The 27,989-nt window shown below is 40.8% G+C and overlaps 1 protein-coding gene across 11 annotated transcripts in view; it reads right to left on the reverse strand.

Annotated features, from left to right (window-relative positions):
- The window catches only part of AHI1 (Abelson helper integration site 1), a 100,137-nt gene extending 86,444 nt beyond the window's left edge, over positions 1-13,693 (reverse strand). For 4 of the 11 annotated variants that reach the window (XM_052784435.1, XM_052784439.1, XM_052784440.1 and 1 more), the window contains exons 1-5: positions 13,497-13,663; positions 8,773-8,844; positions 7,762-7,883; positions 943-1,553; positions 261-400 (exon numbers count right to left, since the gene is read on the reverse strand). In XM_052784435.1, coding sequence (XP_052640395.1) covers positions 261-400; positions 943-1,553; positions 7,762-7,883; positions 8,773-8,782 — 883 coding nt within the window. In that variant the 5' untranslated portion in view covers positions 8,783-8,844; positions 13,497-13,663. Of the gene's footprint in view, positions 1-260; positions 401-942; positions 1,554-7,761; positions 7,884-8,772; positions 8,845-11,513; positions 12,704-13,255; positions 13,309-13,407; positions 13,477-13,496 lie in introns of those variants that run through there. The other 7 variants (XR_008234766.1, XM_052784436.1, XM_052784437.1 and 4 more) reach the window with 5 other exon arrangements.
- Positions 13,694-27,989: the final 14,296 nt, after the last annotated feature.

Raw genomic sequence — 27,989 nt, forward strand, 5'->3', positions numbered from 1 at the left:
GTGCTTAAAAAACCACTTTTTAACTATTTATCAATTTCAAAACTATTTACAGGAAATGAATTCTCAAGATTTTAGATTGATACATCAAATAAACTTCCTTACAAATTAGGCTCGGAATTGGAAGAACACAAATACAATTAAGTAACTAAAGAAACGTAAGTAACTTCAACAGCTCAATCACTTCTGCGTTACTACTATAGACAAATATTTCTGTAGCAGTGAAATAAAAAAAAATAAAAGAAGAAAGACTGTTGGCAGACCTTTTCTGGTTTTCTTTTTAACTTTCTTTGCTTTAGGTTTCTGTTTTTCCATGCTTTCCTCCAGTTTCTGTTCTTCCAATGACTGATTTTCATTGCCATCTTCTACTGGATGGTGCTGTAGCTCAGAAAGGGACATTGCACTGCAATGTAATAGATTCCTGTCAGGAATTGCATTCTACTGCATATATGGATACAATTGCTCATTACCATTATTAACCAACTTAAAATTTCCTCTTTAGTTCTGCAACTCATCATCTGTATATCTTGAAAAAGCATTAGTGTCTGGCCTTTTTCATTTCTCTCCCCACCTGATTTCCCCCTAATTTTCAGATAATTGCAGAACCATTCATGGGAATAGAGCTAAGCTAATACTCTTCTGCTGGATCAGGGCCATCATTCATCACTAAAAAACCATGCACAAAATTACCTTAGGTTAGTTAAGAGTGAGTTCCACAGAAAATAAGCATCAGGTAGTAACGGAGGATATTTTTTTTTTTAGTTAAACATTAATCTTGATGGCTTTTTTAAAGAGTATTTGGTAATATTTTTTCATAACAGAATCATCCAGTTCATCACTTAGAAAATATGTACAGTTTATCAGAAAGCTTCTGCCTATCTTAAAACAAAATGAAACATTTCACTTAAGATTCACAGACACACGGTATACTGTTTATCATGGTACCTTGTTTCGGCTTCACTTAAAGCTGCTATTTCTTTCTTCTTTTTCTTCTTTTTGCCCACTTCATTGTTCAATACAACTTCATGGCTTTGAACAGTGGAGGTAAATTCAGACATCTGTTCTTTAAGTTTCATTCTTATTTTCTTTTTAATTGCATTTGCCTCATCCTCCGCCACATGCAGCTGATAGGCTCGAATTAGCTCTTCTTCTTCTTCTAATTCAGTTACATTTCTTGCTTCAGTCAAGGAATTTTTAATCTTTCTATCACCTTCTTGATGAGGGACATCTGTTTGTGATTTACTTTTTGTTTTCTTCTTTGGAAAATCATTAATCTTTTTCTCAAAACTCTCCAATTTAGCTTCATATAAATTTTCCTCCTCATTAAGTTGTTCTTGTAACAGTGATTTCTTTTTCTTCTTGTTAGACTTTGGTTGTTTGTTCTCCTCTCCACTAACAATATCATTGTTTATTTTCTCTGCAATTGAGGCTTTCTCTCTCAGTTTATTTTTTGTAAACCGGGGACTCTCTTCTTCAGGATTATATGTGTTGTTTATAATTGCTTCATCATTCACACTTTCCTTAGCTAGATCAATATTACTTCTAAAGGTGTCAAGCTATAAATGAAAACAACGTAAAACATACTTGTACTCAAAATCATGTCCTAAGGATAAACATAGTACTTTATGTTATTTCTTTAGCAACATTACAGGAAGTAAAATGAAATCAAAGATCGAGTTATTTTCTTGTTTAAAATTAACAAGTGACAGATTGAAAGGCAACAGAAAATTCACACTGAAAAAAACATTTTGTGTTTGGGCACTTCATCCTCAATTTTGTTTCACTATGTTTTTAAGTTACTTTTATGTATATCCAGTAAAAAAATAAATCAACAAGCCTACTCCATAAACAGATGCCAATGCTTTAGACTATGGAAGACTTCAAGAATGCATACAGCATGAAATCCAGTATTTTCATCCATTTAAAATACAAGTTAGAGACAGGCTTCAGACTCAGTTGTTTGTAGTCTCTTTTACTGAAAGGTGCTTGCCAAAGTTTGACAATGAAATTATATTTAAAAATGCTAAAATTGAAAAACAGATTTCCATTAAAACTCTTTTTAAGTATAAAGTTGAAAGAAACCCACCACATTATTCTTAGTAGAATGACAAATAGTTGATCTAAAGACCAGTCTAGTAAAAACAGCTAAGATAAATTTCAGCTAATGCATTTGTCTGTGCACTCCTGCCAGTTTTTGGTGTTTTTTAGAAAACACATTGTAAACTTTCCTCCCGTGTTCAGGTTTCCATTCCTGGTTACTAAAAGTTATAATGCCCCATCCCTGGAGACATTCAAGGCCAGGCTGGACAGCGCTCTGAGCAACCTGATCTAGTTGAAGATGTCCCTGCTCATTGCAGGGGGTTGGACTAGATGACCTTTAAAGGTCCCTTCCAGACCAAACTATTCTATGACTCTATGATAACTCCAAATAACACAACAAATTACTAAGGCCTAATTCTGTCAGGAGCTCAACACACAGATGTCTCTCTGTTCCTTGACGGAATGTCTATAAAGTCGCTGAGGCTCATTTACTCTGTCTTACATAAAACTGTCTCGAGTCTCCACACGAAACATTAGAAAGGACTTTAAAACACAAAGCAAATTTTTAAAAAAAAAAAGTTGGTGAAAATAAAAGTATCTCCAAACAATCTTTTCTTTGCCAAGACCATCTTTCTCCCTCAAACACAGACATCTTCCCCTTCTAGCTGGGATACTTCTCCCAGTTACAGAAGCATGTTTGCCTCAAACATTTTTAAGAAAGAACAATATATGTAATAAGTGATCACCAAAATGTACAAGCTTATAAGAAGAAAATGAAGTTGCAATGGCAATCATGCTTTGGAGGATGCATCCTGACTTAAAAATGACCACCTGCAAGAATAATATTCCATGACTAGAAAGAAGAGAACACTCAATGTGCAAGTCTGCCTCCATATTGTATGCCCTCAATTATGTGAGCCTGCAAACCATCACTATTTTGTTTTATTCACATCTGACGTTTGAAGAGAGAACATGGAGAGTATTATAAGTAATGAAGAAGGAGAAGGGAGAAAAAAGAAAGGAAAGTTTGAAGTACATGAGTAAAAACACATAAGAGAAAAAATATCAAGGAAGTTTATTATTTGTACAGGAAAATTGTCAAATAAAAGCACTGTGACAAGAAAAATACACCAAGACAAAGTTTAACACAGAAATAAAAGCTGATGTCTGAAACCAGAGACAAAGCTTAAAAATGCTCTAACTAGACTTACTAATGCTACATATTAAACAACAGTCTTAATAAAGTATGAGTTAAAAAAAGAAAGTGTCTAGAATTTCATCCAAGTATGCTTATTTAATATATCAGAAAAATCTAAAGCCATTCATGTATCTTTTCAGTAGGTATCTTTATTTTTAGCATCCTATGTCTAAAAATAGTTTAATTATCTCAATATCAAATCATGAAAAAAACTGTCTTTGTACCTTCATCTTTTACTTGCTTAAATAGACCAGTAACTTCCTCTTTATTCATAAATCAATGACTTAAGAGGATGTGGAAGATTTCATATAAATAACTTGAAATACAGAGCAGAGTAAGGGAAATTAAAAAAAAAAAATGTTAGAGCAAGCAGCTTTGTATAAACTAAAAAACCAAAATAATGCTTTCTAACAGATTGTCCACTTCCTTATCTGCATTTCTATGAACAGCTTGAACTGCAGAGTACAAGGAATGAAGGTTAAAACACATTGGCAATTAAGACCCAACAGTGACCAATAACTAAGGTCATGCTAATTTTTGCCTTTGATAGACCATTAATCCATTAAGACCAAAAAGCAGAATTCTTTGAGAAATCCTAAACAAAAAGCCCTCGTCTTTGACCCGTTCAAGAGTTTCTAAAATAACTCTGATATTCAAGAATCACTTCTTCAAAGAAACCTAGCTGCTGCAAAAACTTGCTTGAAATATTTACTAGAACTTGTTATTTATAATACCTACAAACAAAACCATATGTCCACAAGTGTGTGTCATGAATAGTAGCAACACACAATCACTTAATTATAGCAAATTTACTCATAGGAAAAAAAAAATACAGAATATCCTCATAATGAAATAAAACACAATCTCAAGCTACAGCAAATTCCAGGAACATTAATAGATACTGCAGGCAGCACAAAGCTGCTTCAGCATCTCAAACCCAAATTCCTCAGATACATAGCCTGTATAATCTTAACTCAGGCCACTTTTTCCACATGTTGTAATTACATGATGTAATTAAACAGAGAGGAAAGATGGGAGGGAGTCACAAAACAATAAAGTAAAAGCCAAGAGGTTCATAAAAACCATCAGATTAGGTGTCAGGCAGAGGCAGGGATACCAGTATAGATTCTCTGTCCAAAATGCAGGACAGAGATATCAACTGAGCAATCGTCCTTATATAAACACACTTGAACTGTTAGAAAAAGCAGTTAGGCTGGAAAATCAGCTTAGAGGATAGGCCTGTCTCTGGAGTAACCTCAGAGTGTTGCTGACCTGAACCTGACCTCCACAGCTTAAAGCATGGAACAAATGGGAAGGCTTTTTTTTTTTTTTTTCCAAAACAGTTCCATGGCCACATTACGACAACAGAGCAGAGGAAGCACCCTTCCCTGAGAACAGACCTACTTGCACTACTAGCTTGATTGAAGCAAGAGACGGGCAGCAGCCAAGATGCACACAGGTGGGCTAACACACAAGCCTTGTACCACAATGAACCTACCCCAGGTCATGTCCCTTGCCATTTGTGTTCCAGAGCTGAACAGCAGGGACAACGCTTAATAATCTCACTCCTTTTAAAAAGCTTCTCAAATACGCTTGAGTGGAAACACATCAAGTGATTTTGCCCAGGGTATCCAGAAACTCAGATAACCACATTTACAGAGGTACCTGAACTTCTTCCCATAATACAGGCACGCCTTGAAAAATTAGGAATGGACATTACCAGCCCACTGAAGGGCTGATATGTACCGGTTGTACAAGACCATTTACTTACAACTGATTTGGTAATGATGTACTTATGGTGCTGGCTAGTTGGGTGGGATGTTTAAGAAAATTTTAATGCACTAGGGAACCAATTTTACTGCCATTGCTCATATAAGACTACTAAATGTAGATGCTCAAAGCTAGAAGAACTTTAAATTACAGATAGGATGGGCTTGGAGAAGTTTCACCAAATTTTAACAGAAACCATTGAGAAAATATGTAGGTCAAGTAGATAGTCAACTATTAGCAGTTCTCCTATTTTAAATATAAGAAACAAAGTGCTAAAAACCAGTGGAAATCTCAACAATTATTCAGTGCCTGTCAGCTTATAGAAGAAATTGGGCTATGAAACAGACCCTGGGAAAATCCTATAACCTCAAAACTCCGCAGGTTGTGTTTTACTTCTAAGACAGAAGCTAAAGTACTGAATTAGTCAGAAGAAACCTGTAAAACACCATCTCACCCAAAAGAATACAAGGATTTTCAAGCCTGGAGATAGACTCCCGTTACCTGTACCCTCATGAAACTCCAGACTCCAACCTGTCATCCAGGGCCTTATGAAGAGGGGGAAGGAGCAGACTCAGTGAGGTAGGAAGTAAAAAGCTTCAAAGGGATAAATCTGTTGCAGTTCTGCTTTGAATACAAAACCTTAGTTATCAATGCATGCCCATCCCAATATTGTAAACTGGTCAGACTACAGTCTAGGGAAGAAATTCTTGCCTCCATAAAGGGATCTTGCTTTTCACCTGGTAGAAAACTTCACTGACATTTTCCAAGTTAAATAATCTCTTTTCTACCATGAATTTACATTGAATCAAAGAAACTCAACCATTTTCACACTGACTTTAGAGGGATTAATGTATCTGGGCATTGCCTGGTCTGAGACTTGCCTCATTCTAACACCTTGTAACAGGAGGCACAACTGGTAAAAAGTAACTATAGTGGCTGTTAGCCCTGGACCCTTCCAGGGCTAGCAAATTCACTTTCTGACTGTGTCCCAATTGCTTGTTTTTTCAGCCATGCCTTCAGGCCTCATACCCACTGCACCTGTGGCTATTGAACAACAAAGCAGACCTTTCACTGGCCACAGCTGATGTCTATCTCCACCCCCATTACAAGCCCCTCATTCCTATCAGTTGTGACTTCAGACTCATCCTGCCGTACTGATAACAGCCTTTCCTCTTCCAGTCAGGCTGCTTCCCTTCTCTCCAGGCAGGCTCTCCAGGTAATGAGCACACAGAGGCAAGCAGGCAATTTCCTTACCCTCAATTCTGTCATTTAAAATCACAGTAACCTCCTGCAGCTCCAGAACTCAGGTTTCAAGCAAACAGTGGACTATGATGGAAAAGGTTTTATTTATCTAAGAAAAGCTAGGTTCAGTAAAGACAAAGGAAAGAAGCAGTCTGCTTTCTTCTAGCAGACACTAGTGTTTTACATCAGACACTTCTGGAATGGAAACCAATTTTAAAACAAAAGTAAGCTTAAAATATTTATAAGTAATATGTAGTTGCATATGAACATACAATTATGTGCTCAAAAATACTTATACCATACTTACAAAGTACAGATTTAAAAACTCACATTTCGTCAAAAAAGTAAACCTAACCAAGGAAGAACTTAGTCTTGTGTTTATACATATGCCAGCAAAAAAAGGAAAAAAACCACGCTCTAACTCCTCGATGCTGTATTTTAGACATCACATTGATTCTTTGTATAGGCTATTGACTAAATACCATATACTTCAAGGAAAGCAAAATAAAAAAAATCCACACAAATATCAACTTCAAATTGTCAATCTAAAGACAAAACTATGTTTCAGCATAGCAACGCTAAGTTTAATATAACTATTCCGAACACATTTTTATATAATAAATACATGTAACATTCTGATATTATATAAAATACAACTCCTTTGTCTTCAATCAGTATTAAAGGATGAACATTCACTTCCAGCATCTGGTATGGATGCAATTGTAAGAAAAAAGACTGAAAATATAAAACCTAACAGGAAGAAATTCCAAACATTGTAAGTCAGTGATCAGTATATATAGGACTCACATTAAACATTTTTTCCCTGTTCAGGTAAAAAGCTACAATATGAACCATAACTCAGAGGAACCTCTGATGCTCTTTTAATGAGAGATAATGCCACAAAGAAAAATGTCATCGAACCATAAGGTCAGGGTGATAGAATCATTCCTAATCTACAAGTCACAAATGTTGTTTATATTGTTTTAAAATTCTTATTCTTATACCAGTAATTTTTAGGAAATGGAATAAAGTTAATGATTATCTCTAATATTATTATAAATTCACACCAGTTCTCAATTCACAGATGTACCTGTATTACACAGATGCAGTACTCTTAAAATTAAATACTTTTACAGACATAATTCTACTAGCCCGTCACTCAAACTCCCACTAAAATCAATACTGAATTTGAAAATCTTAAAACTTTTCTGAAAAATGTGAATGGAAAAAAAGTACTGGCAGACTTTAAATAAGTGCATGCCTGCATGTGCCACTTTCTTTTTACCAGTATTCTATTCTATATAATTTTGGCATACTTCCAAATTACAAAGATGCATTGCTGGTACACAAGCAACAAATAGAAGCCACATCAAAAACAAAGGATATGTGCAGAAATACACATTATACTAATTTTTTTTTTTAAATGCTTACATCTCCTTTCTACAATACATTTTCCTGACCTTTTTTCTGTTAAGGAAGGCAACCAAAGCAAGCTTGCATGTGTTCAAACTCACCATAATATTCTCTTGAGAGTGAAACTTCTTTTTCTTTGATTTCTTTGTGTCTGTTAGGCCAGCATGATGTCTGAAGATCTCCTCAAAGCGGACTTTGGTTTTTGCCTTTGCCTCACTTTCAACTACAAAAACAAATCTAGAGTATGACTCACTAGCTCAATAATCACCATTGCTAAAAAAGTACGTAATCGTGCTTTAAAATTGCAAAGGACAAGTAGTATTTTATCAGGGAAAGTCTACCAAGAAATTCACTTACTGTTCAGTTAAGAATTTCCACTGACAACATAAACCACACAAGGGTAACTCAGCAACATTGTACAAACACACCAGGCTACTACTTGTTGCTGAAGTCAGCACTGTCTACTCTGTTCCCTGAAGAAAGTGCATTTTGAAGAGCAAACACATCAGGATCAGCACAAAACTTGGGCTAGCCAAAGCAGAGGACAAATTATTGCCTTCACTTTTTATGAACAGTAGCACACTGATAACGGAGGTGACATAGTCTCCAGGAGAAGCTGCAACTCTGGGTTCTTACTGAGTCTGGAACCCAGAGGAGCACCACCCTGAGACAGATCTGTAAGAGGCAGGAGCATGCACTGATCCGAAATCAGCTGGAGCTGAGAGTCCCTACCTTTCCGTGAATCGTGATACTGCTATCAGCAGCATTTTAACCCTTGAAGCAGTAGGTGTTCTAGCCCCCCTGAGATAATGCCTAATTTGTAGCTAAAGAATTAAAAATGCAATCTGGCACACCACTGAAAAAGGCTGTTGAATCCTCAGCTACAGCATATTTACCATTGACATTACAATTTTTACAAAAGTCCCCAGATTTAAAATAAAAAAAAAATTAAAAAAAAAAAAACCCCAACACTTTGAAAATCCTCTATAAACCTGGACTCAAAACAGAGCCAATGCAGCATTAAAAATTTATAGACAGAAGTAACTCCTATCATTTGCATCTAGTTCTGACTATAAAATACATATTGGAAATCAAACACAAAGTATTCTTACCTGCTGGCATTTTCAGTCCTCAGTTAAAAGTGGCTCAACACAGCAGCTGCTTCTTCCTTAGAATCCACCATGCTATTTAAAGTAATTAACAACTTCCATTAAAATAACTGGTTCATAGACTTGAAGCTAACAATTGAATGCATGCTAATTTATATCATGGATTACTACAGGTCTTTTAAGGAAATATTTATTTCTAGACTATTTGTCTAAATTATTAGAAGTTCTCTGCCATCAAATCTCAGCACAGGATTCTCAGCGTCTATCTGATACTTGTTATTTGAGAGTAAATAAAAACCAACACTACAACAGTTTAACTAGCTATGTATTTCTGGGCAATAGCCAAATACTTCAGTACGGTAGTCCTCCAGCCTTCTAAAAACCCCTGTAGTTTATTTAAATAATAATGACCCATGAAGACATTTATATTGAAGCTTTTCTAATCAGGCTTCTATCCTGACAGCATCATCAAGGAAGTCACATCGTAGCCAGCCGATAGCTTTCAATGCAAAGATTAATATCCACCAGCAAATCTAACTTTATCACAAATCTCTAAATATTTATGTTTACATAAAGCATTTGTATTTTACATAAAGCAGACAAGCAATGACATGAAACTCATTTCTCAAAAGAAAAAATGTTAGGCCCTCCCGGTTGTGGAGCAAAGCCTACAAATGCTTGAAGGCAAATAAAGGCAAATAAAATATTACACAGCTTTATCTTTTCATCAAGAAAATTCAGAATGCTTTACAAAATCTTTAATACAAAAAGCTGTTTTGTAAACAGTGGAACTAATGAAACCTAGATTTCTAAGAATGTGTTATGTTCCCCTTAGCAACGAACTATCATTGTACCTATCTCCCCAATAGCCCATCAGCCAACAGCTCCAAGTTCTCCCCAGGTAACACCTCCTGTTAGACACCACTAACTCACATTCACTGGACACCCAGACTACATATATCCTAATAAATTAAGATGTAGCATTAAATACTGCCAGGCTATATGGTTGCATTATCCTTGGCACCATTTTGGTCCAAGCCACCTAACACTCACCCAAGCAATTCCCGTGTACAGTTTAGGAGTTAGTACGGATTATTATTAATAGGCAGTTTGCATACAGCCATTCTGATTTGGGGCTAAGAGAGTTTAATAGCATTAAAGTGGGCCAAACATACCGCTTGGCCATGCATCTTACCAGTATAGGGAAGAGCCAAGGCTACACTTAGGTCCTCAAGCATCTGCACTACCGTACGCACAGATCCCCCTCATCTCTTTCACAATGTTACTTGCTTCTCCCCTGTCCCCCACAGGCTACATACTCTCAGGTCCTTTCACGTTTGCTACCTACAGTAGTGACCAGTTTGGTCAGCTGGCTAGCCAAACCAAACCAAGTTAATAAAAAAAAAAAAGTCAAAGTGTTAGGGTTGGTTTGGGCTTACAGAAGTGCTGATTAGTCAGTTGCTAGGTGCCATTAGTTTATTTCATGTATTAAGCAAAGCATTTATACTAAGTATCCAACAATCTACCGATGTTTGAAATGAGCAAGGATGACCAGAAGGGAATTCATAAGAAGAAAAAAAAAAATTGTTTTGTTCTTTATTGTGTCACTGACAAGGTAGCAATATTTTCACTAACTAAAATATGTTTTGACTCATAAAGCAAAGCTTTACTGTCACAACTAAAACAGCAAGTTAAAAATAACACTTCTGACAAGAAATGAAGACAGAAAATATTACTGAAAAATAAATCTGCTTTTGCAATTTATACTTCAGTATACCAAAAGGCTGTTTTAAAAGTACTACAGTTATTAAGTACTGCTTTTCAAGTAGTCAATTCACAACTGGCTAGAAAATACTTATAATCTGAAAGAGTAGAAAACTAAATATAGTTATAAAATGCAGCAGATTCTATCACTTTAATCATTCACTGAGGATTGCAGGAACATGGAAAAGTCTCTTATGATTAGTTGAGTGATTTCAACCACCCCTCAGAAAAACTAGTTACAAACAACAAATGAAATGCTGAAGTGCTCTCAAATTTAAAACAAAAAATGAGACACAACATAGAACACAACAGCAAAATAAGTCAAGTGCATACCTGTTCCAAGTATGGAAATAATTTTATGGTCAAAGGTTAAATAAATCATACCACAAAAAAAAAAAAGTAAATTAATTTTGCAGATGCTTTTGCTTATAATGGAACAAACATCTTTCCAAAGGCTAGGCTTACCTCATGTCTACCAGCACTCTGTAAAATGCCTAGATTTGCCAAACTCACCAGTGAGTGCATCATTTTCTATTTACCTTTATTTATTCAATAAAAGTCTATCCTCTTGTGGCAAAACAATTAAGAGATAAAGTCCTCTAATGATAGTGCTATTATTTTAGACACATTTCCAATTTAGAATTACATGACCTTTGGCATGGTGCATTAGACTTGTGTAAATATAGATCATTAATCAACAAGGGTAAGAACAAGGCTGTTTACTCAGTGTAATCTCCCCTTAAAATAGGAGAGGTTTAATGGTATATCAAAGTTCAGCAATCACAGTGTCCCAATCTGAATAAACTCAGTTATCATTATGATTAATCTTGTAAGATGCTTTTTTGCCTGATCGGATTTGATCTCTTCCATATTAGTTAATGTAAGACAATCCAGGAATAACAGAAGTACATACTTGGAACAGTGGCATATTCCAGCCAATTAAAATAATGAAGCCCAAAGTTCCAAGAATCACTACATACCTTCCTGAAAATCATCTAATTTGCTCTTCTCTAATTCTCCATCTGTATTTACAGATGTGATTCTACATTAAATTCTTGCTCTTTTCACAGTATTTTACAATATTCACTGAGTTGCTATATTCTGCATCCATAATATAGGAACTCTCTATTTAAAACATGCCACAAAGCCCACTATTCACGAAAAACACTTTTATTGATCACTAAAAAAAAAAAACCATAAAAAATCAAACCTATACTATAATGTAACAGAGAGTACGGAATCTGCACTACACAGCGGGAAGTGACAAATTTCCTGCCTAATTAGGACCATTTAGGAAACTAAGCTGACAAAATAGAATTGCACACTTCAGGGTTTTCATGAACTAAACCCCTCATTTTTCTTTTATCACAAAAAGTGAATGTAACCTTCCGTGGCTGAAAACAAGGAGAACATCAGGCCTCGTTTACTTCCCATCTTTTAGATGAGATCAGTCATCATAGTGGGAAATCTTGGGTTTTCCTAGGTTTCTAATTCAGCTATCTGTAGGTATCACTACTTCGAGATCTGAAAAAACTTCAACTCCAAATTATACAGCAAAGTAACACCGAGTTGAATCTGTTCCTCTTCACTAATGATAAATGAGACACAAAAACCAACCTGGTTTTGTTCATGAAAAGGCAGTAGCTTTCTGCCAGTTTAGATGTGCCTGTAAAAACCTTGTAGTCACACTAATTTAAAAGATGTTTAAAAAAACTGGTGCTACCCATCTGAGTTTTCTAACAGTAATGTATAAGAAAGCTTTAGCTTCAGAGTAACTGCCGTTTTTTTTTCCCCAGAACATTTGGCACCTTTTGTTGGTCAGCAGAAGGTTGAAAACTCTTTCTCTGCCCTGAAGGCAAAACTACGGACTTCAGTTCTGTATAAGGAAATACGGCGGACTTTTATTGTTTACTACACTTTAAGTCTCTGCCTTATCTTAGATCGTAATTACGAAAACGGGTTCTCATCAATAGACCACCCATAATATTTAATTTCCGAAGCGGCATTCTGCTTTGCGTAGAGGAATACGTTGTAAACAACAAAGATACAAAGGACATTCCTAGCACACGCCACAGCTGGACTAACCGATGGAATTAATCGCATTCGATGTGCAGATGCACATTCCTCACACGAGCGAGGCAACACCGCTTTGGGGCTTAATACGTCAGGCATGGAGAAGCACTGTACCTTCACGTGCCGCGCGGTATAAACTGACCACGCAGTCTCACCTGAGTGAGCTACAAAGCTTGTACCCAGCGGGGAAACAACAAAAATACTCATCAAGGGGCTACGGCTTCACCCAGGGCTACTTCGCGCCACCGCCCTGCACCGCGACCAGGAGGCGGCAGACACGGGGGGCCTCCCCACGGCGCCTGCTCGGCTCGCCCCTGCTGTCAGCCCCCAGCCTTACTCTCGGCAACCCCGCGAGGTGCGGGGCCCAATTCCCGCTATATCCCCGAGGGCGCCGAGGCCACCCGCGCATCCCCAGGCCCAGGGCAGGGCTGGCTGGCTGGCCGCCGGCCGCCCCGCCGCCGCCCGGTCCCCGGGCGCCTAACACCGCCCGCGCGCGCCAGCGGCCGCGCCACAGCGCTCTCCGTAACGGCTGCCGAGCCCCCCCGCCCCAGGCGGGGGAAGCGGCCGGCGGCGGGAGAGGGGAGGGCCGGCACAACGGCAAGGGGAGCCGAGGGAGAGAACAGCGGTGGGGAGGCGTGCCCCAGCCTACCCGCCTCTGGAGCCGCGCACTAGGGCGAGCGGCGGCAGCGCCCGGCGGGACCCCAGCCGTACGCGGCCTCCCCGCCCGAGGCGCGGGCCCTGCCTGACGCGTCCCCGCTCTTCCCGCCCGCCGTGCCCCCGCAGCGCGAGGGCATCACTCACGTCGGCCCCGTCCGCTTCCGTGGCACCGCCGCGACCCGCCGGCTGCCGCAGCAGCCCTGCCTCCCCCCCGCCGGTGGTCTCTCCCTCACCCCGCGCTCCCCCTCCGCAGCTCCGCGCAGGTGGTTCTGCCGAAAACAATCACAGCTGCCAAGGAAACCGCGGAGGTGGCGCATGCGCGGAGGAGAGCGGGGGGAGGCGGAGCAGGAACGAAGAACCCGCAAAGCTCGGGCTGCACGCCGGGGCGGTTTAGGCAGCGCACCCCCGTGTATTTTCCCGCCGGAAAGTCGCGGCGGCGGTGAGGCGCATGCGTGATAAGGCCGCGCGTCCTGAGGGAGAGCGCCTGTGCAGTAGGGGCAGTCCCGTGGGGACGAGGAAGGCGTGTGGGAGCGGCGGCGGGCGGCCGTCCTTGTGCGCATGCGCGGCGCTGGCTGGCCGCACGCCCATTCTCTGCGGTAGCGCGGCCGGGCGGCGGCTCGGTTCGGCTTTGGCGCCCTGAGGCGGCGGGAGCGGGCCCGGGCCTGGCCGTGAAAGGAGGGAAGCCGGCTGCCAGCGTCCCGGGCTGCCTCGCGGGGGCCTGTGAGGGGGGGCCTGGCGTCGCGGCAGCGCTTCCCGCTGCCAGGCCCGCCACAGGATTCGGGCCGGCGGTGTCTGGCGGAGCTGGAGGGGACGGGAGCCAAGAAGAAGCACCTCAGCTTCCATCCCCACGGTGGGGGGGGGCTTGCTGGCGCAGAAAGGGGCGGGTTGTGCCCGCCTTCTCCCGCTCTCCTGCGTGACTGCATGTGGGAAACGGCAGAGGCCTGCTGATCTAAAAGCGGTGCGCGTTGGAAAGATGTCGTCGTTAGACTAGGGCAATGTGTTTTACAAAACAGAAAAATCTCAGTAATTAGCAGTACCTCCTCCCACGTTCCAGGTCTGCCGGCAGTGTTGCTTTCCTCCCGTGGATGATGAGCTGGTCACAAAAAACTTAAAACGTGAAATGGGAATTTAGAAAAAAAGACTGTAAAAAGCCTTAGAAACAGGGGAGCCCTTCAGGGATACTGTGTCATCCACTTAAAAAAATGTCAAAAGTACAGAATAGCTTTCTTGAGTTCGAACAAACGAAAGTTGCTTGCAGAAGAAAAAAGTCTCTGGGTAGTGGCCTCAGTTGGAGTCAGGAGGGTGTCTGTCAAGTGTTTGGAATGGACATCAGCTTTTTGCAAATAGCAGCATAAATGGGTGTCCTGAAGCTATGCAGATGCTGCAGAAACTGCTATTTCCTGTCTGATTTAGTAGCTGATTTAAACAGTAGGTTTTTTTTTTCTAGGAATAATAACTCATCATTACTGTCGTGGAAGAAGTCCATTTGTTCATTTCTTCTGTGTAAAAATTAATAAAAATTGTAGATGTCAGAGTTCCTTCAAACATTAGAAGGCTTGAGGAATTAAGGGTTTGGATGAAGGTGACCATATCTTTTCTGAAGTGAAGTTGGGTAAAATTAGCCTTCAATTAACCATGTGCTATTTGTACAACCTAGAGGTGAGCTAATCCTTGTGATACTCTGATCATGACACTCATGGTTCCCAAGCATAGTGTCCCTCAAATTCTGTCAAAAGTTACACCGGCTGCCAGAAGAATACACACACTGAAACCCTGTTTCCTTGTTTCTCAAGTGTTATTAATTAGTGACAGATGCTATTATCTCTTTCAGGTACTTAGTGTCCTCTTGTGGTGGGTTGACCCTGGCTGGATGCCAGGTGCCCACCAAAGCCATTCTATAACTCCCGCCCCCCTCAGCAGGACAGGGGAGAGAAAATATAACAAAGGGCTCGTGGGTTGAGATAAGGACAAGGAGAAATTGCTCACCAATTACCATCATGGGCTAAAACAGACTCGACTTGGGGAAAATTAACTCAATTTATTACCAATCAACCAGAGTAGGGTAATGAGAAATAAAACCGAATCTCAAAAACACCTTTCCTCCACCCCTCCCTTCTTCCTGGGCACAGCTTCACTCCCAGATTCTCTACCTAACCCCCCCACCAGCGGCGCAGGGGGATGGGGGATGGGGTTTACGGTCAGTTCATCACACGTTATTTCTGCCGCTTCATCCTCCTCAGGGGCAGGACTCATCACACTCTTCCTCTGCTCCAGCGTGGGGTCCCTCCCATGGGAGACAGTCCTCCACAAACTTCTCCAACGTGAGACCTTCCCACGGGCTGCAGTTCTTCACGAACTGCTCCAGCGTGGGTCCCTTCCACAGGCTGCAGTCCTTCAGGCACAGACTGCTCCAGCGTGGGTCCCCCATGGGGTCACAAGTCCTGCCAGAAAACCTGCTCCAGTGTGGGCTCCTCTCTTCACGGGTCCACAGGTCCTGCCAGGACCCTGCTCCAGCGTGGGCTTCCCACAGGGTCACAGCCTCCTTTGGGCATCTGCCTGCTGTGGCATGGGGTCCTCCCCGGGCTGCAGGTGGATATTTGCTCCACCGTTGACCTCCCTGGGCTGCAGGGGGACAGCCTGCCTCACCATGGTCTTCCCCACGGGCTGCAGGGGAATCTCTGCTCTGGTGCCTGGAGCACCTCCTCCCCCTCCTTCTGCACTGACCTGGGTGTCTGCAGGGTTGTTTCTCTCACATGTTCTCACTCCTCTCTCCAGCTGCCGTTTCTGTGTCTCCCGCAACTTTTTTTCCTTCTTAAGTACGTTATCCCAGAGGTGCTACCGCTGTTGCTGATTGGCTCGGGCTTGGCCAGTGGCGGGTACATCTTAGAGCCAGCTGGTATTGGCTCTGTTGGACATAGGGGAAGCTTCCAGCAGGTCCTCACTGAAGCCACCCCTGTAACCCACCCTGCTACCAAAACCTTGCCACACAAACCCAATACAATACCCAAGCTTTCTCAAATGCTTACATGCACTGAACTGATGGGTAGGAGTATTTCTTTTTTCATAAGGCAGGTGTCCTGGATTGCCTTAGCATAACACAATTAAACAAAAAAACAAAAATAGCTCTTCAGCATTTCTTTTGCTGCTTTCTGTCCTTAGTATATCTCCATTATATATCTTCATCCTTCGTAGTACCCAAAACTCAATTAAATAATGGCCTTGGACAACCTCATCTCACCTTGAAGTTGGCCTTGCATTGAACAGGAGATTGGACCAGATAATCAGGAATCCAGATGTCCTTTCCTAACGAAGTGGTATGATTATGACATTATTTGTTATAACTAACATAATTATATGACAGTTTTAGTGCTAGCTTCTACAGTAGCCAAGACACTTAAAATGGTCTCAGGGCTGGTCATAAGATAGACATCCTAGTCAAAGGCCACCTTTATTTTAGTGTTGTGGTCCCAGCAAGTTGCAGCAAGGGATTGAAGCTTTATCCAAATTTTTAGTATAGGTAGGACAACTATGATCTGTTGGAGGGACAACACAGTGGGGCATAAGCAATCCAGGAAACCCTGGAACACGCTGATGACAACTTCGTTCTCCAAGTGATAGAGGAGCCAACAAGGAAAGGTGCTACACTGGACCTTGTTCTCACCAATAAGGAGGGGCTGGTGTGGAATATGTAGCTCAAGGGCACCCTTGACTGCAGTGACCGTGAAATGGTGGAGTTCAAGATCCTTAGGGCAGCGAGGAGGGCACACAGCAAGCTCACTACCCTGGACTTTCAGGAGAGCAGACTTTGACCTCCTCGGGGATCTGCTTGGTAGAGTACCATGGGATACAGCCCTGAAGGGAAGAGGGGCTCAAGAAAGCTGGTTAATATTCAAGGATCACCTCCTACAAACCCAGGAGCAATGCACCTCAACAAAGAGGAAGTCAGGCAAAAACACCAGAAGACCTGCATGGATGAACAAGGAGCTCCTGGACAAACTCAGAAAGGAAGCTTACAGAGGGTGGAAGCAAGGACAGGTAGCCTGGGAGGAATACAGAGAAATTGTCCAAGCAGACAGGGATCAGGTTAGGAAAGCCAAAGCCCTGACAGAATTAAATCTGGCCAGGGACATGAAGGGCAACAAGAAAAGCTTCTACAGATATGTTGGTGATAAAAGGAAAACTAGGGAAAATATGGGCCTTCTGCAGAAGGAAACGGGAAACCTGGTTACCCAGGACATGGAGAAGGCTGAGGTACTCAGTGACTGTTTTGCTTCAGTCTTCACCTGCAAGTGTTCCAGCCATACCACCCAAGTCACAGAAAGCAAAGGCAGGAACTGGGAGAATGAAGAACCACCCACCATAGGAGAAGATCAGGTTCAAAACCATCTAAGGAACCTGAAGGTGCACAAGGCCATGGCACCTGATGAGATGCATCTGCGGGTCCTGAGGGAACTGGCAGATGAAGTGGCTAAGCCACTATCCATATCTGAGAACTTGTGGCAGTCCAGGGAAGTTCCCACTGACTGGAAAAGGGGAAACAACCCCCATTTTTAAAAAGGGAAAAAGGAAGACCTGGGGAACTACAGGCCAGTCAATCTCACCTGTGTGCCTGGCAAGATCATAGAATCATAGAATCATAGAATCATTTCGGTTGGAAAAGACCTTCAAGATCATCAAGTCCAACCATTAACCATGCCCCCTAAACCATGCGCTGGAGTACCCTGTCCACTCGCTTTTTGAATATCTCCAGGGATGGTGACTCAACCACTTCCCTGGGCAGCCCATTCCAATGTTTGACATGGAGTGGATTGTCCTGGAAATGATATTAAGGCATATGGAAAATAAGGAGGTGTTTGGTGACAGCCAGCATGGCTTCAATAGGGCAAGTTGTGCCTGACAAATTTGGTGGCCTTTTACAATGGGGTTACAGCATTGGTGGATAAGGGAAGAGCGACAGATGTCATCTACCTGGACTTGTGCAAAGCATTTGACACTGTCCCACACAACATCCTTGTCTCTAAATTGGAGAGACATGGATTTGACGGATGGACCACTTGGTGGATAAGGAATTGGCTGGATGGTCGCACTCAAAGAGTTGTGGTCAATGGCTCGATGTCCGAGTGGAGACCAGTGACGAGTGGCATACCTTAGGGGTTGGTATTGGGACTGGTGCTGTTTGTCACTTTGTCCGCGACATGGACAGTGGGATTGAGTGCACCCTCAGCAAGTTTGCCAACGACACTAAGCTGTGTGGTGCGGTCGACACGCTGGAGGGATGGGATGCCATCCAGAGGGACCTTGACAGGCTTGAGAGGTGGGCCCGTGCGAACCTCATGAAGTTCAACAAGGCCAAGTGCAAGGTCCTGCACATGGGTCAGGGCAATCCCAAGCACAAATACAGGCTGGGCGATGAGTGGATTGAGAGCAGCCCTAAGGAGAAGGACTTGGGGGTGTTGGTTGATGAGAAGCTCAACATGACCCAGCAATGTGCGTTTGCAGCCCAGAAAGCCAAATGTATCCTGGGCTGCATCAAAGGAGCGTGACCAGCAGGTCGAGGGAGGTGATTCTTCTCGCTCTCGCAAGACCCCACCTGGAGTACTGCGTCCAGCTCTGGGGCCCCCAACATGAAGGACACGGACCTGTTGGAACGAGTCCAGAGGAGGGCCATGAAGATCAGAGGGCTGGAGCACCTCTCCTATGAAGACAGGCTGAGAGAGTTGGGGTTGTTCAGCCTGGAGAAGAGAAGGCTCCAGGCAGACCTTATAGCAGCCTTCCAGTACCTAAAGGGGGCCTACAAGAAAGCTGGGGAGGGACGTTTTACAAGGACACGTAGTGATAGAATCTCTCTGGAAGAGGTTGCCCAGAGAAGTTGTGGATGCCCCATCCCTGGAAATGTTCAAGGCCAGGTTGGCTGGGGCTTTGAGCAACCTGGTCTAGTGGAAAGTGTCCCTGCCCATGGCAGGGGGCTTGGAACTATATGGTCTTTAAGGTCCCTTCCAACCCAAACTATTCTATGAATGGATTCTGATCTAATCATTAACGGGGACACCATTCCTGATTATAGCACACTCTATGTCTATAGTCTTGCAGGGTTCAGAAAAAAAGGTGTAGATTTTTTTTTGTACACTGTAACTCTAATCCAAATTCTAGCCCCAACTTTTAATGCAGAGAAAATGACAAAATGGTTCCCCAAAAGAATACTAGTTTATGATTATTGTGATACGTTGTCTCTGACTAGCATTATGTTGTCTCCACGAGCTGTTTAGGATGCACCACAAAGCTGCCTCTTCAATACCTTCCTTTATAAATGTCAATACCAATCCTAACAACTCCAGTACAGTCAAGAAACAAATAGGTCCATACCTAGCTTGTCAGTCATGATCTGCCAAATTGTACTGAAAACTAGACATTTTCTTGAGAATTCATTATAGGACAGTGACTGGTGAAGACAGACTCCTGAAAGCTTTTCAGGTACCATCTTGTCCAGTAACCTGAGAGCTCCGTTGCACAGTTTCACAGTTACCTGGTATAATGCTGCATAAGCACTGTCCTCCCCAGTAAACACAAGCCTACCTACTATGCACATACACAGATATTCTAGCGCAGTCTGCAGTGCCATCTTAATGAAGTCTTCATCCTGATTATTTGAGGTGTCTCTCTGCAGGGGACACTTTATGACTCAGCATGTTTAGTCTTCTAAGAGAGTCATTGTCATATGAGGAAGGAAAAATAAGCATTATACTGCTGGACCCTCCCATGGCCACACTGCTAGGGAGAGGGCTGTAGTGACAGGGGTTGAGAGTGTATGGTAGTCTATCTACCATACAATAGATTCACTTGCTTACAGATGAGGGAAGAGCCTAGAATTAGATGTAGGGTTTTGGAGAGTAAGGACTGAAGATGTAGTCCTGTATCCTCTGAGGCTAGTGCAGATAACATAACAACTGAAGCAAGGGGAATTTGAGGCAGGATTTTTGGAAGCTGAGTCACTTGATTTTGCTCATGTTGTGGTTAGCGTACAGTTGAGATGGAAGGGGCAGTAAAGATAATGGTATTGCTGGAGCCTGTATGCCAGTAATTTAGGAAGAAGGCTTTCTGGGGCAGACTCAGCTAATTAAATGGGAGATGAAGTTCTGTTCACTGTAGTGAAGCTTTTAGGTTATGATTAAAATTCTACTAGTTGGGACAGCAGGAACTGTAGAATATATTGGTGGATATGGCAAACCAACAGGCTTGTGGAAAGCGAGGCAGGTTGAAATGCAAAGTGATTAATCTATAGTAAATTCTGAAGAGTGCTGCCAGTCTTGAAATTATGCTTCCTGTGAGGATTAGGATCGGGGTTAAATGAGAATCTTCTGTGGCTCAAGGGACTAAGATGTGGGTTGGTGCCCACTGTATAAAAACCCAGGGTATATAGGGTTATAATTTTTAGAAGGGTAAGTGTTAAGGCTATTGCCAGGTAGCTTTTCTGACAGCAGGACTGAAGAAAGATCTTCTTTTCAAATCTGTTAAAAGGTAAGATCATGCAAGTCCCCCAGGGCTTGGATGAAAGCTGAGGCTGGCAGAGTGAGTGGCATATGGCAGCTGGGAGGTGCAGTTACGATTAATTCAAAGCCAGTCATTTTTAATCATTGACATAGAAAGGAGATTTGATACAGTCTAAGATTTGACCTGTCAGCAACAGTAATGGGCTACAAGGCCTTCTGAATAAACTTGATACTAGACATCAATAAGTTTTCCTATTACTAGTACAAACTTGTGTCAAGTTTCCAGGACTACTTGTTTCATGAGAACATCTTAAGGAGTTCTGTGGCCATTACACATGTGAAAGATCCAAGGTATTTTTGCAGTCTGAGTTCTATAAGCAAGTAGTGGTCAGGCCAATTTGCCATGTTGGAGGAGAATTCCATCTAACCTCTTCAGCTGACTTGTTTAGTTGGATTTTGGGCGGAATAGGCAGAAGGAAACACTGCAGCTCTTAGTCATAAAGAATAGATTCTGTGATAAAACCAAGAATATAAGTCTATGTTAAATTTGGTACCTTCAGCCTGGGATAGTTAAAAGTCACTATTCTGGAGTTAAGAATATTCCAGATACAAAGCTACTGTAATCCAAGATTGGATGTGCTGATCTAAAGAAGATTTTTTTTTTTTCCCCTGTGTTTCTTCCTATGAGGTCCTGTGTCTTACAGTTCTTCCTATGTACTTTGCATAGTGCCTAACATGATCTGCTAATATTAAGCAGTTCTTAAGGTTACTAACCACACTTCCACTCCAGCTAAAATGTTGCAATATGTATTCCAATGTCAGTGTCACCAATATCCTGTGTTCCATTTCCTGGCAGTGAAATTTTTTTAAAGATTTAGACTTCGCTCATTATTACAAAGGCAATGGAAGTCAGGAGCAGCATCTAAGAAATCCAGCCTGGGAACTTTGTCAGCCCCCAAAATCATAGGATAAGTTTTGTCTGTACTTTGATGGCCTGTGCAACAGATGAAAGAAAAGAAAGCATATTCCATACACAACACTTCCTGCCCAAAAGCATAGACAAGTGTGCAAATCCTGTTCTACTGGAAGGAGAAAAACAAGACTTTTGAAAAAGATAGAACAGTTATTATGGATGCATGGAGGTTTTCAATGGATTAAAAAGCACATGCTCACTGTGTTCACCTGATTTTTCAGTTGCAGGGGCTTGTATGTAGAAGGCTTCCCATTACTTACCTTAACATTTGCTATGTGTGGGAAGCAGAAAGGGACGTGCATAATGATGACATATTCTAGTGTACAGGTAGAAAGTTTGTAGATACCAGACGTATTCTGAAAATGTCACAGGAATTCCAGAATGATGAAGAATGGATCAAAGTTGTTGTCAGAGCCTAACCTCCAACGAGAGTAAAACCTATCACATTCAGGGGACAACCTCTAGGTGTCACTTGAGTGTACAAATAGAAACAGAATTTGGGGTTGGGCAACTCAGCTCTGAAGATGCAGTGATATTTTGGCAGAAGTTAATTGTTTAAATGATCAGTGAGTTATTTTCTCTTGATCGTCAAATATAATTCGGTTTCTGTTATTCGGTATTCTGAGCAAACGATCTGATTGTTTGACGTAAGTTGAAGCATGAGTAATTTATGGGGCAACTTGTAGAAGAATTTTAATGATATTGATAAGAAAAAAAAGTCACAAAAATTACTTTAAAGTAAATCACCAACTTCTCTAATAAACTTAGAGACCAATTGTGCAGGATGCTCTGCATGCTGAAATTATTGTGTCTTGCATGCCAAATTTCCAGTGCTTTGAAAGCAAGTCATAAGGTCTAACTGTTTTGGAAAGCTGGTGTTCCCTAAATATGCAGATATTGGCAGTATAAATGTCTGTACATGCTTATTTGGCAGTGTACATCTCTGTGGCCTTCTCTCAGAGAGCTTCAATTCTTTGAGCTGAAAAGATTTCCATGTAAGTTCAATCCCTGACTCGCCTCCTATTCCTAGAGTGCCCTTAGTTCAGGGGGCTATGTAAGCGTGTAATGCACTCAGTCCTCTCTCAGAAGAGAGCTTTTGCATGTGTTTAAGAATGTCTTTTATCTTCATTGACTTTGTGGAGCCATAGTTACCGTCTTAAAGTGTTTTCCTAAGTAGGGACAACAATCAATTATTGCCATGGATTTTATTTTCTTCTATCACCTTATTGTGGGTGACTGTTCTTCCAAAGCTAAAATTCCATAATGCAGAAGACTTATTTCACAGTTTACTACAGTTTTTACTTGTAGGCCAAGAGCAAAAAATGATTGTACTAAAATTCAGCAAAACATCTAAAGAAACCTACTTTTTTTCCATTTGAAGATGTTTCCAGTTTAGGACCTTGAAATGTTTTAAGAAACTCAAGCCTTAGTTGTCATATTAATGCAGAGACTTGGAGCAAGGCTGGAACTACCAAGCAGCACAATCCTAGGGTATTGTATTAATAGGAAATGTAAGATTCCTAAATTTTTAATGAGTAATTTTATTTTTCATTTTAAATGGGTTGAAGTTAATAGGAGGGTCACATCAACACTCCGTCGTATCTCAGCTTGTATACAAATATGTTCAACATCCTAGATTATCTATCTATAATAATATGTTATATTTTTACAACGTGAGGAAAAGTATGATAAACTCATTTTGTTTAACTGCCGGAAATCTAGGTTTCAGAAGCCATAGGTTCAAATTGTCTTTGCAGACAATGAGGTCATAAGCCCTCTGAGGTGAAATTTTGATTCCGATTTCAGTAGAGTTAGTGTTTCTTGAGCAATATCTCCAGAGGTTTAGCTAAATCTCTACTGATGTTTTCATGTTTTCAGAACAAGAATGCTAAGTCTTGTCTTTTTGAAAGCAGGTTATCATCTGGAAAACTGTATTATGATCGCAGACAGCTGCGGGTACTTTGCCACAAGATGGCAGTGTAACAGCACATGTCATTTAAGCCTAATTTTTCTGAAGTGTTCTGGAAACATTGGCTATTAGAGCTAGAATTTGCGTGCAACTAAGTCCAGCATTATTGCTTTTTAACTTTTCAAAATACCATTGTTCCCCTTGTATGGTTAGTGCCTCTTTGCCTACATTTTAATTACATTGTTTTTCTTTTGTGCTGTTTATTAGCTATACAATAAGCTTTAATAAAGAATAATGAATCTCCTGAATTTCCCTATTGTGTCCTATAATTAATAGTCTTTTATTTGTAGACTACTTGCCACAATCTTTTTTTAGAAAAGTAATTTATTCCTTAAAATGTAATTGTTAATTTGTTTAAAAATGTAATTGTTGATGTGTTTCATCTGGTATCCTTTCTTTTAAAGGGTTTTATTTTTTTAGCAGGTCAGTTTGGAGATTTTAGTTCATAGACCTTTGGTAGGTTCTCATAACTATTTTCAAAGCCTTCAAGCCTATGTTTTTAATCGTTATTGTTTATCTCATTGTGGTATTTTACTAAGGTTCATCTCTTTCCATGTTTCCAGTGGTTTCTTGAGTAAGAATCACTATTCTTGTCAGCAAAAGAGTTGCCATTTTTTAACTTGGGAAATACTGTAATAGTTCCATTGTAAATATGCTGTCATGCATCCTTGTTGTTATTTGCTTCTAATCAGTCTGTTGTGGAGACTTGCTAGAGTTTCACTAAAGGTATCCAAGAGGTAAACGAAACAATGTGAATTTGTTTGTGTTCATGGCAATTTTGCAAGCCATATTTATCAAACACATTACTGTTTTCTGCAGTTTGTATTTTTATATCAAAGCCATTCAAATTTTTCATCCTTTTGTGATTAGAAAAGGGATAACAAAACTTCAGACTTGTACTGAAGTACAAGAGTCTGCCTTTCTAGGTGGACTCTAGGTGATCCAGTTGAATGTGTTGCACTTCACCAATGCATAGGAAGGAGCTGGTGTTTATAGAGAGCAGCTTGGGCTTGAGTTTGTCTAAATAGCAGTCAAAAGTGAGATAGTTTGCAGTGACTTTCAAAAATTTATTCAAACTCCAGGAAAGATGGGATAAGTTTTGACTGGGTTTCATTTTGTTGTGAAACAATCTGGGACCCAATAACGTGAGAAGTCCATCTTAGTTTTGTACTGAAATTCTCCATTCAACCTAACATGCAGTTTATTTCTGTGGTGATGGGCACTGAGTTACTCGGTAATTCTGCCTTTATTAGGCTGATATGCTGGTACTGTTGTATAGTCAGATTTCGGTATCTGCTCAGCAAAAATAAGAACTTCATCTTGTCTTTCTTAAACACACTGTTCTGTCAAAGTTACATATGAGGTTTATGAAGATGCTTTAGAAGTCAGTGTAAGTTGACATTTCAGATTCATTTCTGAGTAAAATGAACTCAAAATGAAACTTAGTGAAGAAAATGACTAATTAAACATCAAAATGGTTTGATGATTGAGAGCAAAATGAACAGAAAACATTATTTTTCATAAAATGTTCCTCTGTAACTAATGTGCAAAGCAAGGACACAAATTACTTGTAAAGATGCTTGTAGTTTAAAAAAAATCCTGCAATTCAGATACTCAACATAGACAAGATCTACATCTCTGTTCTCCCATTTCTGCCTGTTCTGTTGAGCAAGAAACCAGGAATTGACTGAAGATAACTTTTCTACCTGTTCAATTTTCAGTGTTGGCTGGCTCTCCCCAACTCTAGACAACTTTTAAGAATCCCCTCTTGGCAGGTTTTTTATATACCTTTACCCTGTCATAATGCATAATGAGTATCTATTTTAGCCATTGTTTCTATGTACATTTTATCAGTTCTACATTTTCTAGCTCATACTCACATGCCTGTCTTGATTCTGTTACCTCCAGAGTACAGGCATGACTTCATTTAGAAAGAAATTATTGGCAAAAAGCCTTTCTTTTCCCAGTTTCTGATTTCATTATACATTTATTAACTCAGTTCTTAACTTTTGTTTCTGAAAGCAGAAATCTAGGAATTGTAAATGATCCTCCCTCTTTTCCTTCTACACTCTGGTTTTCTCTTGGGCTTTCTCTGTCTACTCATGGAATGCAGTCAGAATTTGTACTTAACATGGTATTGCCTCGTTTTTCTGTGTTTGTACCTTTTTTTCTTGCCTGATACAGCTGCTTCTTATGGTCTTTCTGTATCCTCTTTCTGTTAAGCTAGGTAATCTAAAGGCACATACTCTTTCTTGTTGCTGCAGGAAAACAGAGATAAGTCTTTTGCTTCAGACTGTAGAACTTAATAACCGTGTGTTCTGCCACTGGTTTCCTGTCACTGCAAAAAAGCCTTGTAAAACAAGGATGTAGCAACCTGACCACATCAGAGGCAAAGATATCAGATGCAGGTATATAAACCAGTCAAATGGAAAACCTACTTTGCATGATACCAATGTATTGGAAAATAACAGTATCAATGTTAATTGATTTACTCCTGAAATACTTACTAGATACTTTTACTACTCTCATCTCTCTGGTATTTTGATGGGCAAGGTTTCTTGCCAGGTGTTTTTATGATTTTGCAAACTGTTTCTTGCCTATGGTCATTATATTATTAGCAGTCCTTTCCTAAGATAACAGGTAGTCAGGTTTTACCTATCAGATACAGTAATTTTCCATCATTGTTCGTTTCAGCATTATACCTTCTAGTTCAATTATTCTACTTGTACATGTCTCTGGTCTCTTGATCATTTCTCTGACTTGGGCCTGCAGATCCTCACAGGATTAAAAGATTGTTTTTGTAATACCCCAACTCTCTGAAGTGTTCTTATACTGCTTATTGAATCACCTTCTGTTGTCTAAATGGGTTTGGTTTTCCATTTCCACACTGCAGCCCGCTTCTCTGCATTACAGGATAAAGCTGGCGAACACTTGAATCCTCACTCCTATATAATATATATAAGTCCAGTTACTAGTGAATGGATATGAAATTACTTTCATTTGTCACTATGCTTTTTAGTGTACTTTGCATAGCGTACTTCACATTACTGTGTAATTTTGATGTTTCATAGCCTTCACCTTTTGTTTGCACTGCCCAAACTTAAATTTTATTGACTTGATAGAGCCTGCCTATCTCAGTCTAGCTCATTGAATTAATTCTACTTGCCACTTTTAGTAGTTACAGCAACTGGTACTAATCAAATGAGCTGTGGAGAGAAAAGTCTATTTGATATACTTGCCCTAGAATCAGAACACAGCACTCTGAAGTGACCTGCAGTCTATTTGCTCTTTTTAAGGCAAAGTAAACTATACCTTTGTAAACTATATAAACTATATATCATCACAGACTATTCTTAAAAATCTTCCACAGCTGGAGTGTCCACAGCCACTTCACCCACTGTGCTCTGCTGTGTTGTTACCCTTGCTCTTAGAAAGTTCATAGAACAACCCATGTTGGAAAAGACCTCAAAAGATCATCTGGTCCAACTTCTCATGTGAAAGGGAGCCTACCTAGATGGGCTTATCTAGCACCTTGTCCAGTCACATCTTGAAAACCTCCAGTGATGGAGACTCTACCATGTCCCTGGGGAGGTTGTTCCAGTGATTGTTTTCACAGTTTCTTTCTTATATCAAGATGAAACCTCTCCTGGTGTGACCTGTACCCACTGGCCCTCGTCTTCTCCACATGGCTTCTTGTGAAGAGAGCCTCTATCCTCCTTGTAGTCACCCTTTACGTACTGGAATACTCTGATGAGGTTCCCCCCGAGCCTTCTTTTCTCCAGGGAGAAAAGACCTAACTCCTTCAGTCTTTTCTCATGGCGCAGGTTCTCCTGCCCTTTGATCATCTTCATGGCCCTTCTTTGGACCATCTCCAGGCTGTCCACACCTTTCTTGAATTGTGGAGACCAGAACTGTACACAGTACTGCAGATGCAGCCTGACAAGCACTGAGTGGAGTGGGACAATCACATCTCTGTCTCCACTCATAATGCCCCTTTTGCTGACATTTAGGCCTATTACTCCTGTTCCCTGCAAAGGAAGTAGGTTATTGCCTTCCTCTTTGCATCAGTCAAGAGGAGCATTCTTCAGAATTTGAACAGTTAATTTTTCCCTCAGTCTTTTCTCTAATCTCAGTGCTTTCAGTCTTTCCTCATAGATGGTGTTTTAGAGACCTTCAGCCACACCTGTTGCTTTGTTAGACTCTGAAATTGGTCCAGTCTCTTTTAAAATGTGCCTGAATTAAACACAGTATTGCAGGTAAGGTCTTAATGTTGAAAAAAGTAAAATAACAGCTTTAC

The sequence above is a fragment of the Harpia harpyja genome, chromosome 4 (genome assembly GCF_026419915.1).
Source record: "Harpia harpyja isolate bHarHar1 chromosome 4, bHarHar1 primary haplotype, whole genome shotgun sequence".
NCBI lineage: Eukaryota > Metazoa > Chordata > Aves > Accipitriformes > Accipitridae > Harpia > Harpia harpyja.